General features: G+C 36.3%; 2 protein-coding genes across 7 annotated transcripts in view; one reads left to right on the top strand and one right to left on the bottom strand.

Moving 5' to 3' along the window:
• Positions 1 to 499: 499 nt before the first annotated feature.
• LOC121414055 (lebercilin-like) lies at positions 500 to 14,125 on the bottom strand. Of its 5 annotated transcripts, none has more exons than XM_041607102.1 (10): positions 13,916 to 14,125; positions 12,000 to 12,600; positions 11,125 to 11,621; positions 10,504 to 10,641; positions 9,556 to 10,113; positions 8,411 to 8,806; positions 7,168 to 7,195; positions 5,529 to 5,804; positions 4,081 to 4,240; positions 500 to 2,683 (listed from the first exon to the last, which is right to left on the bottom strand). In XM_041607102.1, exons 2-10 carry the CDS (start codon positions 12,523 to 12,525, stop codon positions 2,170 to 2,172), a joined length of 3,093 nt encoding a protein of 1,030 aa, XP_041463036.1. In that variant the 5' UTR covers positions 12,526 to 12,600; positions 13,916 to 14,125; the 3' UTR covers positions 500 to 2,169. The 5 variants fall into 5 exon arrangements, with proteins under 5 accessions (XP_041463036.1, XP_041463034.1, XP_041463035.1 ...); XM_041607100.1 differs by having other exon boundaries at positions 13,960 to 14,125; XM_041607101.1 differs by lacking the exon at positions 13,916 to 14,125 and adding an exon at positions 13,638 to 13,680.
• The window catches only part of LOC121414057 (DUF21 domain-containing protein At4g33700-like), a 17,230-nt gene continuing 13,612 nt past the window's right edge, over positions 13,647 to 17,264 (top strand). The window contains exons 1-2 of one of the 2 annotated variants that reach the window (XM_041607105.1): positions 13,647 to 13,735; positions 15,235 to 15,299. In XM_041607105.1, the coding sequence (XP_041463039.1) occupies positions 15,297 to 15,299 (3 nt within the window). In that variant the 5' untranslated portion in view covers positions 13,647 to 13,735; positions 15,235 to 15,296. The remainder of the gene's footprint in view (positions 13,736 to 15,234; positions 15,300 to 17,264) is intronic. The other variant, XM_041607106.1, reaches the window with a different exon arrangement.

The following is a 17,264-nucleotide window of genomic DNA, read 5'->3' as shown; positions in this document are numbered from 1 at the left end:
TCCTTTTTCAATGATCTTCCGGCTGTGATCAGGATGTATTGATTTTTTGGGAAAACTCAAAGATTCTGTAATTTGTAAAGTGCGATAATCCTTCGAACGCTAAACTAATGTCGCACGCGCGATCAATCGATTGGTACACATGTACGGTATACACAAATGCCAGGCTATACATTGGAGCTAGCCACGCTCTGGGGCATGCAATTGTTCGAAAAACAATGGGACAGGGGACGTCTATGGGAAATGTGTGGTTGTGCAAAAATGCGAACGAAACACGCCTACGGATGTGCAATAATGCGAACGCAACGCATGAAGAGTTAACATTGTTTTTAATAGGTTGTATATCAAAGCGCTGTGATGCAAAAATGGGTGTTTACGCAATCAATCACAACTCTGGGAATTCAAGTCACCATCGAATAAAATTAAATAGCATCCCTTTGTGCAATGAAATGTTCATGCTGTTCATAGCAAATGAATGATAACATACAACTCTCTTTTCTGCGGAAGGATGGGGGGGGGGGTGGGGGAGGAGTGTTGGTAGAGTTAGATCAGGATTTCCAATCAAAATATATTATAACACTCAATATTGAAAACAGGAATGCGTACAAATCAATATGTTCGCCTTACATGATTAAGTACTGATGTACAAGAAAGCTGAATACATTTTTTTTAGATTACACATACATCATTCCAATCGGAGAATTGCATGAACAAAACCATTGAGATTCATCTTACTGGAATGTTGTGTTCATGAGTACATATTGGTTTCATTTCTTTTGTCTACAAAAGTCACTTTGCAATAGATTAGCTACTAACTAAATGGTTCTTACCACTTGAATTTCAATTATGAATGTGCATTTCCATCTCATAGGAGTCTCACATATCTACAAGTCACATGGTCCATTCATTTCCAATGTAGATTTAAGACTGACAATAGAACATCATATCAATCTTCTACCATAAAATGTGTAAATCTACAAACGTTGATGTTACTATGCTCATATAACACAATATACAATGTGATTCCATTATATTTTTGAAGTGTAGTTCCACCATTTTCACATTCAAATTGAGTGATTCTCCTAGGCTATGTTTATTTTTTTTCATATCCTATATTCCCATTTAATCTCCATGTTGACACTCATTTGAATTAAACATGAAATATTTCCCATCACTTTTGATGAAAGTTTGCAGCAGATGTTATCACTAATGAGGAGAACTACACATACTGATCCTATGAAGTCATCAAAGGAAAAAGACACATGTACATGTAACACCGTGTCCGGATAAATGTTATTCCTTCACAGGATTTCATAATGAAGTACTTGATCAAACCTACCTGTCCAAATCAATTCAGTCTTATATGTTCAATAAAAAAACAGGTACAAACTTGTGTATGTAACAGTGGAAATCTCTCGTACATTGTATATACATGTAAGTACAGGTATACATGCAAAATAAAGCATTTACAAATGCATTCGTAACCATGGCAATATAATTTTTGTTTTGTTTCTAAAAAGTTTATACACATGATTTCAGTATAGAGTCTAGGCACATACAATTTCAGCCTTGTCTGCTCAAAATATATTATAAAATTTCTTCTCTCATTTAAATTTATCACATTTTCTCATTTTAACATTTTTAGACACATGTCACATACATGTACAGTACTGAAAAATAAATCTCTTGAAATTTAAATAATTGTAAGTATTAAAGGAAAGATATTTATCCCAGTCATAGCCAGTATAAACGTATTTATAAAAAATGTAAGGTTCTCCAATTAGTTGCTTAATATGTATAATGATACTGTGACTGCTTAAAGTAGGAAACAATAGCAAATCAAAGAGAGTACTTGAAGCGGACTTATAATCAATACTGTTCTCTTTCAAAGTTTTGCTTTTTGGATCGCAAAGCTTCATGAATATTAAACAAAAAATACTTTTTGGATATGATTTGGAGTGGCTGACCAACTTGTGCCTCTACATATAAGCTTTCAAAGTGCAAAGGCAATTAATAGCATGGAATGTTAAAAAATGTCAGAATATCAATTCTTATCATTACAGGAAAAGTCCATGCTACACTGCTGCAAACAAACTAAAATGAGTTGTTTTCGATTGCATACAGACAGATTGATGAAGTAATTTCTCTGCATTAGTCTCTTTCATGACCTCATCATAAAATCACTTCCTCGATATCGTCGTCAAAGTCATCAAAACTGGACTTTGGCACGTTGACGGTCAAGCCGTTTGGTTTGTTCGATTGATTAAAGAGACTGCCCTGTTGCGTCTTCTTCTCCCATGGCAACGTGGTGCTGTCTGCAACCGGCTTCGCCTTTGTCGACGTTGAGAAGATAGATCCCTCGAAAGAATTTCTGCCTTTGTTTGGTGTGGTTGATTTATTGTCCGAAAAAAGATTAGACATCAAGTCCTTGGATTTATCCGCCTGCTTCTGTTTCGGCATTGCAAAGATATCGTCGCTGTCGTCGTCATCGTCTTCAAACAACCCGCCTTTCTTGATGGGTGGTTTATCCCCCGCTGCAGCACGGCGCCCGAAGGAAGGGGCGTAACCTCCAAACGAAGTGTCGGAGTCCGCTGCAGGTTTTTTCTTTGGTGTTGATTGAGGGGATCCCAAAAGATCTGGATGGGAAGGCTTACCGTTGTGTAGATTCTCTATTGGCTGGGTGAATCTGGGAAGTATAAAAGAAAAAAGCACATGAAAAACGTACACATAAATCTATTCCCTAAAAATGAGGTCTAGCCTTTCAAAAAAAAATAGAAGGCACTCAGGAAGAATGACTTGTGTTTCATAAAGCTGTTTGAAAAGTTACGCACAACTGGAACATGTTCTTAGGTCATACTCTTATATCAGTTATACAGGGATAATATTTAGTACAAGAAAGGTTCACCAGTCGTGCGTAAAGTCATTCGTATCTTACGAACAGCTTTATGAAATGCCAACCAGGCCCCGAGTACAAAGGTTTGGAAAGATCGCAAATATGAATGCACGATTCTATTTTTTTTTATTCTTGATCAGTTTTTTTTATTACAAAAAGAATTTTTACAAACCAAATTTTCAGTTGATAAAGTGCAGAAGAAATATGAAGGCAAAGAGGAAGACCACTTGGGCACTAGATTAAATGACAGTTAAACTAAGTGAGTATTAGACCAAGAGACAATTAGACTGAACAGTAATTGAACCAAACTGATTGTTTAATAACCAATTGGCCCTTATTTTAAAAACCTAATTTAACTTAGGCAACAGTTTAACTCTGTGCTAAAATCATAGGGAGCCAAATATGTCAACACTTTGTCTATATTTGTTTATGATAACTGTGCTCTTTTCTAGAGTTTGATGGAGAAGAAAGTATCTCAATTATTTTTTTCCAGACAGTTATGAATGATTTGGGAGTCAAATGAGTTTATAAATTGAACCTGGCCTGTTGGAGAGCTGTGACACAATTGGTGATCCACAGCTATCAAACCAGAATTCAGAATATAGGCCAGTGGATTTAGTGATGATGGCAACAGAAGATCTGACAAGTGGACTTGAGAAAACAGTCCTTACTCTACAATAACAAAATTTAGGGTAAGTTTTCATTGTGCCGCTCCAGCAACAGCATCAGCTATGATGAAGATCTGACGTAGCTTGAAGCCACGCAAGAGAAAGCTTACCCCTAAAACCAAGTAAATTTTCATGATTGTGGAATAAGGAAATTTTGCCATGTCACACGCCAATTAGACGAACCTTTTCAGTGTGAACTGGGCCCCGTCTTGTAAAGAGTTATGCTTGATTTGATCAACCTAAGATATAGGGAAATCCATCAGTGTCATAATTTTCTTTCCACAGGAAATTTGCACAATGTCTTTGTATTACACTGAATTGTTAAGAAAACGACAAATATGAATATACATCTTATCTAAAAAATATTTTGAACTAGCATTCAGTTTCGAAGTTGACACTGCTGGCTTTCCATAGTTGAAGTCAATTGGATCAATCGCAACTCTTTGTAAGATGGGACTCTGGACTGTCTCCTAGTAGACAAAGTAGATACAAATTGTTTACCATCACTGGTTTATCACTTACTTGTATTCTTTCTTGCTGCCCCTTGATTCCGGCTTGTTATCAATCTCTTTCATCTTGGCAAGGAGGAGGTCCTTCTTTCTACGTTCCTCGGCAAGCCTCTCAGACTCCTCCTTCTGCTTCTTCCTCTGTGCAGCCAGTTCTTCTTCCTCTCGTTTTCTCTCTATTTTCAACAGATAAGGGTAAACAAGATTCTCAGTAGCCAAGGGTACATGTATATCCGAGGGTACATATAATTTGTTCTAATACAGTATATATACCTCCATTAGTAAATAATGATTAAAAGATTGAAAATGATTTTTTTAAAACACAACTATCAACAAATTTAACCCCTTATATACAGAGTCTGTGCAATCAAAGATTTTAACGTACAATGTACAAGTACATATGAACCATTTACATAGCAGAGCTACTATATTAATATAGAAGTGACTGCACTTATTTGGTATTATATTATTACCCTGGCTGTAGCTGAGCTGCCATATAGGCGCTCAAGTATTGAGGGAATTTCTTCCTACCGGGGACCCATTCATCTCACCTGGGTTGAGTGCAGCACAAAGTGGGTAAATTTCTTGCTGAAGGAAAACACGCCATGGTTGAGAATTGAACCCACATCCCTCATATTGAAAGACGAGGATCGTAACCACTAGACCACGACGTCCCCACAACATGCAGGTAAAGTTTTACAAATATTGGAAATTAATCAATGCAAATTCCATTTATATGTTTCTATTGCGAGTAAAAAAAAAAAAAAGAAGAAAAAATGCATACATAACCTTAGTCATAAATATAATCATAGGCCATTTTAAGAAAACTTTCACACTGAAATATTGGTGTAACTTTACAGCACATTAAACAAACTGACAACAAACAAGGCAACACAGCATTCGATTAGTGATGAAATGCAACTATTTTCCACAAGTCTAAAACTGATATCTAATTGCAAGCAGAGACAATTCTGTAATGAGCAGCTCAGATTCACAGACCTATTAAAAAAATCTTTCAATTTCCAAAGTTTCAAAGCTTTGATGTGATATCACGACAAAAAACAGTGCAAGAATCTTAAAGACAGGAAATAATATGATGTCATGAAAATGAATTAAGCAAGTGATCACAAAGAGGTAAAATTCCTGTATATAGTCACATAATAGAGAGAAGAGAAAATAAAATGAAAAACCATAATAAGAAAAGTAGTAAAAGAGCAAACTCACAAATTCTCTATTATCACACTGATAAGTGAATACCGAAAATTTTCACATACATGTAAGTAAAAGAGAAAAGTACAAGGAAACTAAAAGCAGATTGTTCTGTTCAGGAAGTAAGACAAAAGTAGCAAAAATCAGTAAAGGAAATGTGTTAAGTGTTAAGTGTTTTACAGAAAGGAAACACATGCACTCATTGAATAATTCACCAAGGCAATAAACAGCAAAAAGACATGCTAAGCTATTTACCATTATTATCGCCACTCTCTCTTGAGTCTGGCTTGCTACTGCCGCTATTCTGCCGAACATTACTGGAGTACTTGTGCAGGTCTCTGACGCTATTGACTGCTGCCACAGAATTACTGGGCTTGGAGGGTGGGGCACCCTTAGGTTTGGAGGGTGGGGCATTCTTAGGCTTGGAGTCAAAGAAAGGAATGTTATCTTCCTCATCAGAAGAGGCGTCATCAAAGATAGGCGTTTTGGGAGGGTTGTCCTCGGTGATGAAAGTGGAAGATTTGACAAGTGCTGGTGTTTTGAAGGGGAACGTGAAGAAATAGAGGGGGAAAAAAGAAAAAAAATATTGTTTTTTTTGTTTTGGATATGGGATGATTGTCACAGGGTTTTAGAGAATGCATGCCAATACTACAAGAAAATTGTATGCTAACTTTAGCTGGAAATAATGATATTGTAGAAAGAGACCTATTGAATTTCAATGTAAAAGGTGTGTGCTATACTTTTGAATATGTGAGGTGGGAGGTGACAGTTTTTAACTTTCCTTTCCAATGACTCTCCAGTGCACATATACTACATGTACCTGTTTAGTTATTTTTTTTTTAATCAAAGAAATATATATTTGAATCATGAAATCAGAATTATTTCATCTCTTATTAAAAGCTTTCTAACTTGATTTTAAAGAGAAACTATCTTTTTAGAAAGCATTATGCCCCTAAAGTGAAACACTTTTTTTCAAAATGCATTAAAGGAAAACTTTCAGCAAAAAATTTCTTCAGGTCAATCAAAAATAAAATATATGAAGCATCAAAATAACATGTGTTTCCCTCTATAAAACCCTTTCATTACTGCAAAAAAAATCACTGCCTTTTTGTAAGTAAAACAAACCCTTAAAATGAAGCGCATTACACACCTGTAAGCCAGTCTTCATGTTGCCCATAAAGCTACACACAAGGCACTACAATCATATGCTTATTGTTGACAGTATGTACATTTCCCAAACAGAAGTGGAATGGAAATGAAGTGAAATGGAATGAAATTGACATTTTTGATGGGTGGAAACATAATTTATCCATATCGAACTCATGTCTAAATGCTTGCAGATTGGTGCTTTATAAAGATGAAAGAACTGTTTGTTAAAATCTATATCAGAGTATCTAAACACTCCTACATGTACATGAAATTGAGTACACGTATGTGCATAAATATCCAGAAAAAATGTGGCAGTGAATGCAATGTTAATGTTAATACTTTTGGAATGATGGACTAATGAACTTTTGAAAATGAAAGGATACTGACAGAAACAAATACATGAACTGTATAGGTATTCATGTTGCGGATGGTAATCTCAAGTTCAACAATAACCAATATGCGAGTCGCGCCGAGTCACAGGACTACCTCCGTCTTTCAATTGAATCACAAGAAATAATGGTGTGAAGAATATGTGTCTACTTGGAAATGTATGAAATGTAACAAGCACAAATGAACTGATGTGCTGTGAACTCAGAATGTGTTTTTCACAAATATTTACTGGTTATCTTGGAAATGATAAAATGATACATGTACAAGTACTCTAAGTAAATAAAAAATAAAGGTATTTTAAATCATGAAAATGAATAATTATATGAACAACAAAAATATAACACTCTGCACCTACCTTCTTCTTTCTGTTTTCTTTCTCTCTCCTAAAAAAACAAAGAAAAAACATAATTAGATATTAGTATGTCTATTTCGGAAGCATAAGTTAAACTGTAATCAAATCAAACTCCATACAGCTAACCAGAACTTGTACCACACAACACTTAGAAAAAGAAACCCTGTCAAGCAAGTGCTGTAAACAACATTAAAACTTGAAAAAAAAAAAAAAAACGGAGACACAATTCAATGAATACATGTACAGAATAGGCCACCATCAGTAAGGTTGCTTTATAGCCAGTCACTGCAAAAGATAAAGGAATTATTTACAATTTACACAGATAGGGGCCTCAAACACCATGAATGAAAAAAAAATTGTGAAAATTTCACACTGCATGAGCAGAAATGAACTTTTTCTTTTCCATTTTTTTTATCATTCATTGCCTTTGAGCAATCAATGGCATGCAAATCCTTTTGAAATAATTTTCCCCCAAAATATCTGGGTTGTTACTCCTTTTGTGTGTGGAAGTGTTAAGACTAATTTAAAAGAAGACAGCCATTAAAAATAAGCCCTATACAGCATGTAAATTCTGGAACATACATCAACTGAAAAAAAGTATAAATCAAGGGGGAAATTATTTGGGGAAAATAACAGCACACCATAGACTTCTGGTTATAGGAAAGAAGACCAAGGAGGGGAAATTAAGGAGGAATTAAAACTATGCATTAGTCTATGGTCAGACCACACACATTGGAATAAAATATTATTCTAACTCCTTCCTATCAGAAACAAGATTCATTGGGTAGATAAGTTCACAGAGGTAGATTAAACATAATTTTATGACAGATGCATTATCAGCTGAGTAGATTAATTCATAATTTGCACTGCAATGATTTTATCATCATGGGAACATCATCTTACAAATATCGGTTTAGGGAGATTGATGGGGAAATTACTAGTATTATTAATATGACATCAACATTTCAATTTCATTTTCTGACTGTGTTGTCTCTTTTTAGAATGTTGAATATTGATACACTAGTTGCAATGTAGATTCATGATTCATCAAATGTTATTATCTGTGTTAAAAAAACAAAGGGACTTTCAACAGTCTTTTCTTTGGAATTTTCAGTAGAAAATATATGCCGGTATCTCAGCTGAGAAATATTTTGCTTTAACCCCTATTCCATGATAGTATTAAACTCACAACACTTCAAGTACCACATATCGACACTGAAAATAAAGCATGGAACGCAGGAGTTACCAGTGAAATATCCCTTGTTCTTCTTGGACTGTCCTTTCTCTCATCAGTCCTCAACCAAAATGGCTTCTTTTCTTCTTGTCTTCCCAACCTCCCACCCCGACCAACTTCCCTTTTTGCTTCTTCCGCCCTCTTTGGAGGTGTGCTAGTCGATGGCAAGAACGACGGCTTGTAAGAGTCTATTTCTTTGGGAGGGTCTATGACCCGAGGCTTAGAGGAGTTGGCAAAAGAGGGCTTGTACGACCCCGTTTCATTGGAAGAGTTTGATCCCGGGGCCTTAGAGGTGTTGGCATTGCTCTTATTGTTTGATGGGAAATAAGGCTCGTAAGCAGAGGTTTTTGCCTTGGTCTTGGAAGATTGATAAGGATTTTTAGGACCCGAAAAGAAGCTTAGCTGACCCTGTTCCCCGTGATGCATGCCAAGAAAAAGAAGATAGGCAAAATGTACATGTAAGTATAATGATGAAGCAAGCAATATAATGTAGTCTATAAAGCAAATGAGAAATATACTACTATAATGGTACATATATTGTCTACAGAGATAAATGAACAATAGGAAGGTTGAAACTACAGTGTACATGTATATCTACTAGGCAACAAACACGAACCTCGTGGATAGGAGACTACATGTACTTTTAAGAGCAAATTATATCCGTGAAGGCCTGAACATCCTTATACTGCTACCAAGGCAATTCAGACCAACGTTTGTGGGAAGTATCATGAACGTCCAACAGAAAATGAGGAAGTTTTCCAAACCGCAAATTTATAATGGACGAATGGACACTCCCCAAAAATGTATACATTTATTTAGCATGGAAATAAAGTAAACCAGCTGCTAGAATCTGCAATTATGCATTTTGTCCAAGAAAAAAATTGATGGATGGGATTCGTTTGATAACAAAAAAATATGTATTCTCTAATGTGGTTAAAAAGTTATGGTGATCATTTTTTTCGGCCTGTTCCTTTCAAGTTATAGAAGAAATGTTGGTACATGTAGGAGAAAGTTGTGAGCTGGAAGGCAAAATTTACACTAATAAGCTACAAATGAAAACAAGGTTTACAAAAATCAAAGGACAATTACAATGTTACTCATACATGCACACATGAATATAATTAGAAAACGAAATATGTTGCAAGATCATACAATACCTTCCGTTCCTCTTCTTCTTTCTTCTTCCTTTCTTCCTCTTCTTGCTCTAACCGTCTCCTCCTTTCTTCTTCTTCAGCTTTCCGCCTCTTTTCTTCCTCCTCCTTTTCTCTCTTCCTCCTCTCCTCTGCCCTCCTCTTTTCCTCCTCCTGCCTTTCCCTCTTCTTTATCTCGTTGTCTAAATCTTTGAGGATATCATCGTCCTTCCCAGCCTTGGGCGGAGCAGGTTTGAAACCCCCATCCAGATCCATCAAGATCTTTTCATGCTCTGAGAGTTCCTTCTCCTTTTTCTTCTCTTTCCTTGGCGACACCTTCTTTTCTTCTTGCTTCACTTCCGGTTCGGGCGCCCTTGGTGTATGGTCCACCTTTCGCTTTTCCTCTGCCGATGATGACCTCTTGATGGTTGGCTTTGGTTTGGAGTTCTTGATGTCATCATTTGAGGTGGCTCGTGTCTGCGCAAGCGGCCTTGGAGATGAGTCGAGGGTGGCGTTGAGCTTTGCGGGAGGTTTCATCACACGGTTACTGTAAATGTTCCTGATTTCAAGCTCTTTTTCTTTCTCCTATGGGACAAAGTTTGAATGAAAGAGAAACAAATAATTGCTATTAATGGTAAACATTATTACGAAGCAGATTCAGGAATTCATATGAAGGGTAACAGACATATTTTCTTTCATTTTTTCAGAATTTCCAGACATACAAACAAAAGAAAAGGAAAAACAAGTCTGCTCCTCAAAAAAGGGATGTCATTTATTTTGGACGAAATCTGACAAGCAAAGCCCCCCCCCCAAAAAAAAGAAGATGAATAAATAAACAAAAATAAAAAAAAATATAAAATAAAAAAGTTATCATTACAAAGCATAGAAAACTTCAAACCCAATATTATGTGTAAGCTATATATAACAAATTCATTCTTTCATACAATTCCTACAAATTTCTCCAGTGATACTTACTTTGAGTTGGAATTTGATAGTTTGGTTTTCGTCTTCAAGGTAGGAAACTCTGGCTCTGTACTCCCGTTCACGTTGCTTCCACTGCTCACTGTCATGCTTTACATTCTTCTTGACGTTCTCAATGTGTTTTTCAAGCTCCTAAGAAAGAGGACGAGACGAAAAATAAAACTTAATATCGCTTTTAAAAGTACACGTAAAACAGAATTTTACATTTTACCCTTGGTAGCCACTTCAGTTCTGAATACTCTTCTTCCAGCAGGCCCTGCTTAACGTGATGATATTACCAGACATGCCAAACTGGAAGATCTACAGCAAGAAATATCATTCAAATCATGGGGAAAAAAGGTTCACAATGTAACTAAGTCCGATCCTCTTACAATATTAACAGTACTTAAATTCCCAAATATATCAAATGTGAGTGAAAATGGATGTTTACACTAGTGTGTTTAATTTTCATTCTAAAAAAAAAACAAAATACACTGTACTGCATGTTTTTGGTCCTTGCAAAATTGTTCAAATTTCATTGCAATATAATATCTTTCATTCATTCATTCATTCATCAAGTATCCTGCCAAACAAACATAGCAGTGCATAGCAAGAGTTACAAAAAATTGAACTCACAGTTACTCTTCTTTCCTTCTCATCCAAGTTATCATGAAGCTTGTCAACTTTCCTCTGCAGCTTATCCCTGTCAAGGAGATGCTTGTTCTCGGCTAAGTGTCTAAGTTTCTTCACTTCATCATTCAACCTATTCAGCTCTTCATTCTTGTCCTTCAATCTCCTATCCTTATCCTTCTCCCTGTCCTGTGTCCTCCGTAGCCTCTCTCGAAGATTGTCCACTTCCGCTGCATGACTTCGCAGCAATTGAGGCAGTTCCTCATCTTTGTCCTCAAACTTTGCAAGGGCCGCCTCTTGGCGTCTTTGCAGTTGTTTCATCAACTTATTTTCCCTGATGGCATCGTCATATTTTCGCCGTAAATCATCAAAGTCACTCCGTAGTTTGTTGATGGTGTGTCCTTTGGCAGATAGCATTCTTCTTGTCACCTCTGTGCTCCTTGGAGATTGCTGTAAGCCAGTCACACTTTGTGATCTTCCTGCACCTTTCTTCTTTGGAGCACCTTCAAATTAAAAGAAATGTAATGGAAAGCACATACTTCATTGAGGTTTCATAACCTTCCACTTTTTTTTTAAATTATAATATTCGAGACATAAAAAGGGGCGAAATGGATCACTACCCAGCATACGTAGGCAATCCACTGGTGATAGATCAGCTGATAACATGCAAGTGGTTTCCGTTCATCCTTACATGTACATGTACATCTGCCACATTATCTACACAAGGAGAACCATCAAGAAAGTCTGTTAGAATTTATCATTATTTACCATAATTATTATTCTTTCTTCCTCCATAAGTGAATCATTAACATCTCTGAATGTCTGAAATAAAGACTCCTCATCATCACCTCCTAAAGAAGGAGGAAAAAAAAACAACCTACCTTTCTTTACACTAGGTTTGGTTGTTCTGGTTGTATAGCTGCTTCCATATGACCGATAAGTTGATCTACTATCCTTGCTGGTCCCTGAGCTGTACCGGCTAGTAGATGCAGTAGTTCTCCGAGTTGATTTTTTATTTCTCACCGGGGATGCTCTTCTTGAATCCTGCATGGAATCCTCAGAGTCAAACGAGTCTGAATAGTCAGGCGTCCTTGATCTTGACCTTCTGTAACTAGGCGAAGTTGACCTTGACCTCGACCTTGAGCGGTCATAATACGACCCAGATGAATCTCTCTTGTTCGACATGGTGTCCGATTCTCCTGTGAAATTGCCAGAAGTGGAGGATCTGGAGTGATGGGGCGAGGCTTTTTCGTTTTTTCTGCTCCCAGAGTCGGGTTTGTCGTCATGGGGCGAGTTTGAAAATTGCGAGGGCGGGGTGACGCCCCGATGGTATTCTCCTTTCAAGGTAAAAGGTTCTTCTTGATCTCCATCAGAGTCAAAGAATGAGTCAATCGCATTTGAGGTCATATTCTGTTCAAATGAAAGCAATGAAAAACTGTGTCTCTCATCACTTTATTCTGTATTCAAATCTTGCTGGCATTTCTGGAAGAAAAAAAAAACAACAAAACAAAATGAAAAACAGTCAGAAATTTAAGTTGAATGTGATATAATGAAACATAATATGATACTGAGATAATAATATGTTAAATACATGTATTAGTTATTATCAAACAATAAAACACAAAATGATACAGAATATAGAGCAAGAGACAATGTTTTTTCCCATACTGTCAGGACTGTACACCTACATGTACAGTTGTTACAGGATTAAAATCTATAAAAAGTCATAATTCAAAAATACTTGATGTACCAGACTGACCCAGGAAATATTTCAATCTCACAATTTAAAAATGTTAACAAATTAAATTCCCAAGGTATGCAGTAATTATCATACTCATCATCACCATCATCATAATACATCAACATCGTTATCATCATCATCATCAATTATCCTTATCATAAATTATCATCATCATCACCATCAACTTCATCATTAATCATTAAGACTACAATGATCACTATTTCTGATAAATTGTTAATTTATTTTCAAAACCAGGGCAGTATGAAATTCTACATTTGCATCTACAATGATCTTCACCTTGATCTGTAATGCTACATATAGACCAATGCCCAGTAGATTGATGGAAATTGACTGAATCAATAATGTAACAATCTTCAACTTCAACTTCAAGTCAACCTCAATCCATGCAAGGACAAGCAACAATGCACTAGCAGCAAATCAAGTCTCAAGAGACTCAAGACAATCACACTGATGATGACTGATGATTAATCAAATGCAAATAAATTACTTAATAAATAACTCAGCTCAATTAGATACAAAATAAAGCCTAGGAGAGGGGATATTATAATATTCATAGAAAGCAGCATTATGTATGAAGGTCTAATTCTTTTCAAATCACATCAAGATTAGCCTAGATCTACAAATTAAAAAAAAAACCCATCCCGACTTGATCGCTCAACCGGAAACGTACACGGAACCATTCACATTTGCCGCGACCGGGGTAGGCCTAGATCTAGACTGGAAATTGAGTCAACCAAATTGAGCAAAAACAACTCACACTAATTTCATCAATCCGCACTAAACGCCGTTCCACATACGAGAAATATGATTATTTGACATCCAAAGCTTCTAAAGACGTTTCCAAAAGTCAATAAGGTAAGTAAACGCTACGAAAATTCACTCAATTTTATTTTTGTCCACTAAAATAGAAACAGCAGCGAAGTTCTGCTCGATCGCTATGCGGCTAGCCACGGGGAGTGGTCAACCTTGAAAACATATCGACAGAGCATCGACTTCTTCTTTAAAAACTGGCATTTCGCAACATTCGAAGATTACCTTTTCAAACGACATAGCAATATTTATTAATGATATGAGCATACTTTACGATATTTTGACTTCATGTATATTTTCCTGCCGAGTAAATCATTTCATTTAGATATTTTCGCAGACTTTCCTGGACGATTTCTTTGAGGCCCTGTGGTATTTCGGCGTTGCGAGCATAGCGATTACATTGTTTTGAAACGCAAATATGGCAACCATGTGACGTTTCGGTTTGTCGCCATCTAGCGTTCACTCTAGCGTCTTTTCTCGGTCTCGAAATCCCGGATCCCTCCCTACTATATTTGCCGGGTCATTTTGTTCTTTATTTTTTTTAATCCTTTTTGATTCTATCTCCACATTTCAATGACAATATTATACTACGTCTACAATAATTTTAACATCACTCAACAATGAATGTGATAAGTGAAAATCGTCCATTATCTATTTTTCTAATTAAAAAGTTAATCAAATATAATTGCTGAAACATGTAACAATTAGGCGTATGTATCCGTGGGGTACTTACGGGCCCAAAAAAATTGAGGGGGCCAGATATGGCGTATCGGGCTGAATGTACATTGTCAAAAGTTGCAAGCGAGCGATGGGGAAGAGCAAATATTTCAAATTTTTTATGTTAAAAATCTAATTTTGTGATTGACTTCATATTAATATTTCACCTTTCTATCTTTCTTTTTTGTTCTCTTTTATTTCTTGGTCGTGATTTCTTTTTTTTTGTATGCCACTGATCATCAGTAAAAATGTGTGAGACCGTCATCTTGAGCTAAATTGAGCTTGAATCTGATGGTGGCCATGACAAGGACCGGAAGAGGAGAGAGAATACAAACCTGATCGGACGTCCCAATGCCCCCCCCCCCCCTCCCTATTCCCTGTTTCGGTTCTCAATGTTCTGTTGCGCCTGGTTTTTAATCCATGAAAAAAAGTACTGATTCAAACTCTGATATCATTAAAATATTTTGCTGAAGACAGTCAGACAGGGTAGGTCAGTATGCAGCACTTATGTTGGAAAAGAGCTATATAATGTCGGTTATGTATATTATTATTTGATTGCCAGTACAAACTGAAAAAAATGAATTATATTATTTTGCACATTGCAAGAGGGGGGGGGGGATTGCACAGTTGCCGCCAATTTTCATTGCTATCATGTTTCTTACTTAATAAAATTTAATCACATTTACAATCCTTGAACTAGGGATGCTGGTACAAAATATATCAAATGTACTTTGATGATGACAAAAAAAAAGATGTATCATGTTAAGTTGACTATTTCACTGACTCCTTTCTCATAGTTTGTTTCCATATTTCATTCCATCCTTCAGGGGTGTGAAGACAAGGTTTCAGATTGGATCTCTGTGGAGAAGGACATATTTACACAAGCGAGATGGTAAGCAACACACTTCTCAAATTTTTTGTTTGATATTCATGCATTTTATACATTTTCTCAGCAATGCTTCATTATACACTTATTTTGATTTTATTCCAATTGCAATGATTTATTTGTAGGTAATATAAAATCCGTAAAAAAAAAATCATACTATTTATACTTTACTAATATTAGTTTTTGTTGATTGGTTCTTATAGTAGAATGAGACAAAATTCAATGTTTTTCATAATAAGTACACAGCAAAAACTGTGGTGTTAACCAGTGTACATAGAGGACCACACCAGTTATTTTACACCGGTGTTAAATTGGTGGTGTTATTCTTACTCCTATAGGTGTTATTACAACACCTATGGTTGTTACATTTACACTCTTTGGTGTTATGTTCAATCTCTAGGTGTTATTTTAACACCTCAGGGTGTGGTCCTCTATTAACACCAATTGGTGTTAGTTTTAAAACCACAGTTTTTACAGTGTATATTTATGTTGAATACAGGGACAGTATACCAGGGTATTGAATCATGATGCAAATATATACAGTCTCACATAAGGAATTTTAGTCAGTTTTTTAACTTGGGAGTGAAATATCATTTGCAGGGCAATATATACACAACAAAAAAAGTAAGTCCCCCCTAAATCAAATTGCTGTAACTTTTGAACCGAATTAGTTTGAGATATGATATTTCATAGCTGGTTTTCTGCACTTATTAAGCAAGTCCTGGGGAAAAATCAGATCGATCGGTTGAGTCATGCATGAATAATTAAAGATTGAATTAAAAATGACCATTTTTAAAAGTCACAAGAGTCGTTTTTCAATTTGTTCAAATACAAAGTTGGGCAAAAGTTGTTTTCAGGTGAATTTTATGGTGTTATGCTGTTTTACTATCCATCATTCAACCACTTCAGACCAGATTTTGATATCGTATGTTCATGGTTGAGTGAGCACAATGTATTGCAGGGGCTGCGGAAGCGGGGGGGGGGGGGGTGGGCTTCAGCCCCAACTTTTTTCCAAAAGCATGTACAAAAATGTAAAAATGACCATACGATTTTGATTTTTTTGCATGATCAGCCCCCCCCCCCTCAGTTTTGGCCCAGTCCCCCCCCCCTCCCACTTTGAAAACCGTTCAGCGGCCCCTGAATTGTGACGTATCATCATAGGGGTTTATGGTAGTATCCTCTACAACTTCTTAGATCATGTTAAAATTTGAAAATGTTGGTGGCTTCCCTGATTGTAGGCCCCTTCCCCTATTTTAAAATTCTGGATCTACCACTGATTTGGCATACATTCAACTGATCCTGAGCAATTGTTAGGAAAAAAAATACATTTATGCAGTATAAAGAGTATTAATTCCTAAGTTTTCGATTGTGCTCGCTCAACCATGAAAGTGTTTAAAATTCGGAAAGTATGTGGTGATAGAAATGATGGATGATAAAAACGACAGCAATTAAAGTCATATTTGAAACCGAATTTGCCCCCAATAATCACTTTATTATCCTTTAAAATGCGTCTGTGACATTGAAAATACCAATTTTCCCACTTTGATGCGTGCTCACTCATCCATAAATAAACGAATCGATTTCATTTTTGCACAGAATTTTGCCCATAGGTTGATAAACATTACTGCCAAACGACATTGCTAAAGACAGCCTTGAAAAAAAGTTCCACCATATTGAATAAGGGGTTACTTATTCGTAAACATATGCACCCATAATGTACACAAGTCTATGAGAGAGGAAGTCAAAATTTTGAAATGAGGGTTTGTTTCATGGACGGTTTTTGTTACTTCTGCCAACAGTTATTTCATGAAACTTCGCACATGGCTTCAGAGTAACACTATCCAAAAGGTGCGCACACCAAAATAACAATTCGATGCGGCACAGAGTGGGGCCAAGGCCTTGAACTTTCTTCTCATTTGCATAATTTTCGAGTATTGTGTGCTCACTGATGCATTAAACATCGGGATTTTC

Source organism: Lytechinus variegatus, chromosome 4 (assembly GCF_018143015.1).
Source record: "Lytechinus variegatus isolate NC3 chromosome 4, Lvar_3.0, whole genome shotgun sequence".
In the NCBI taxonomy this organism is placed as follows: domain Eukaryota; kingdom Metazoa; phylum Echinodermata; class Echinoidea; order Temnopleuroida; family Toxopneustidae; genus Lytechinus; species Lytechinus variegatus.
Note: the sequence above shows the minus strand (reverse complement) of the source record. Positions and strands in the feature narration are given on the sequence as shown.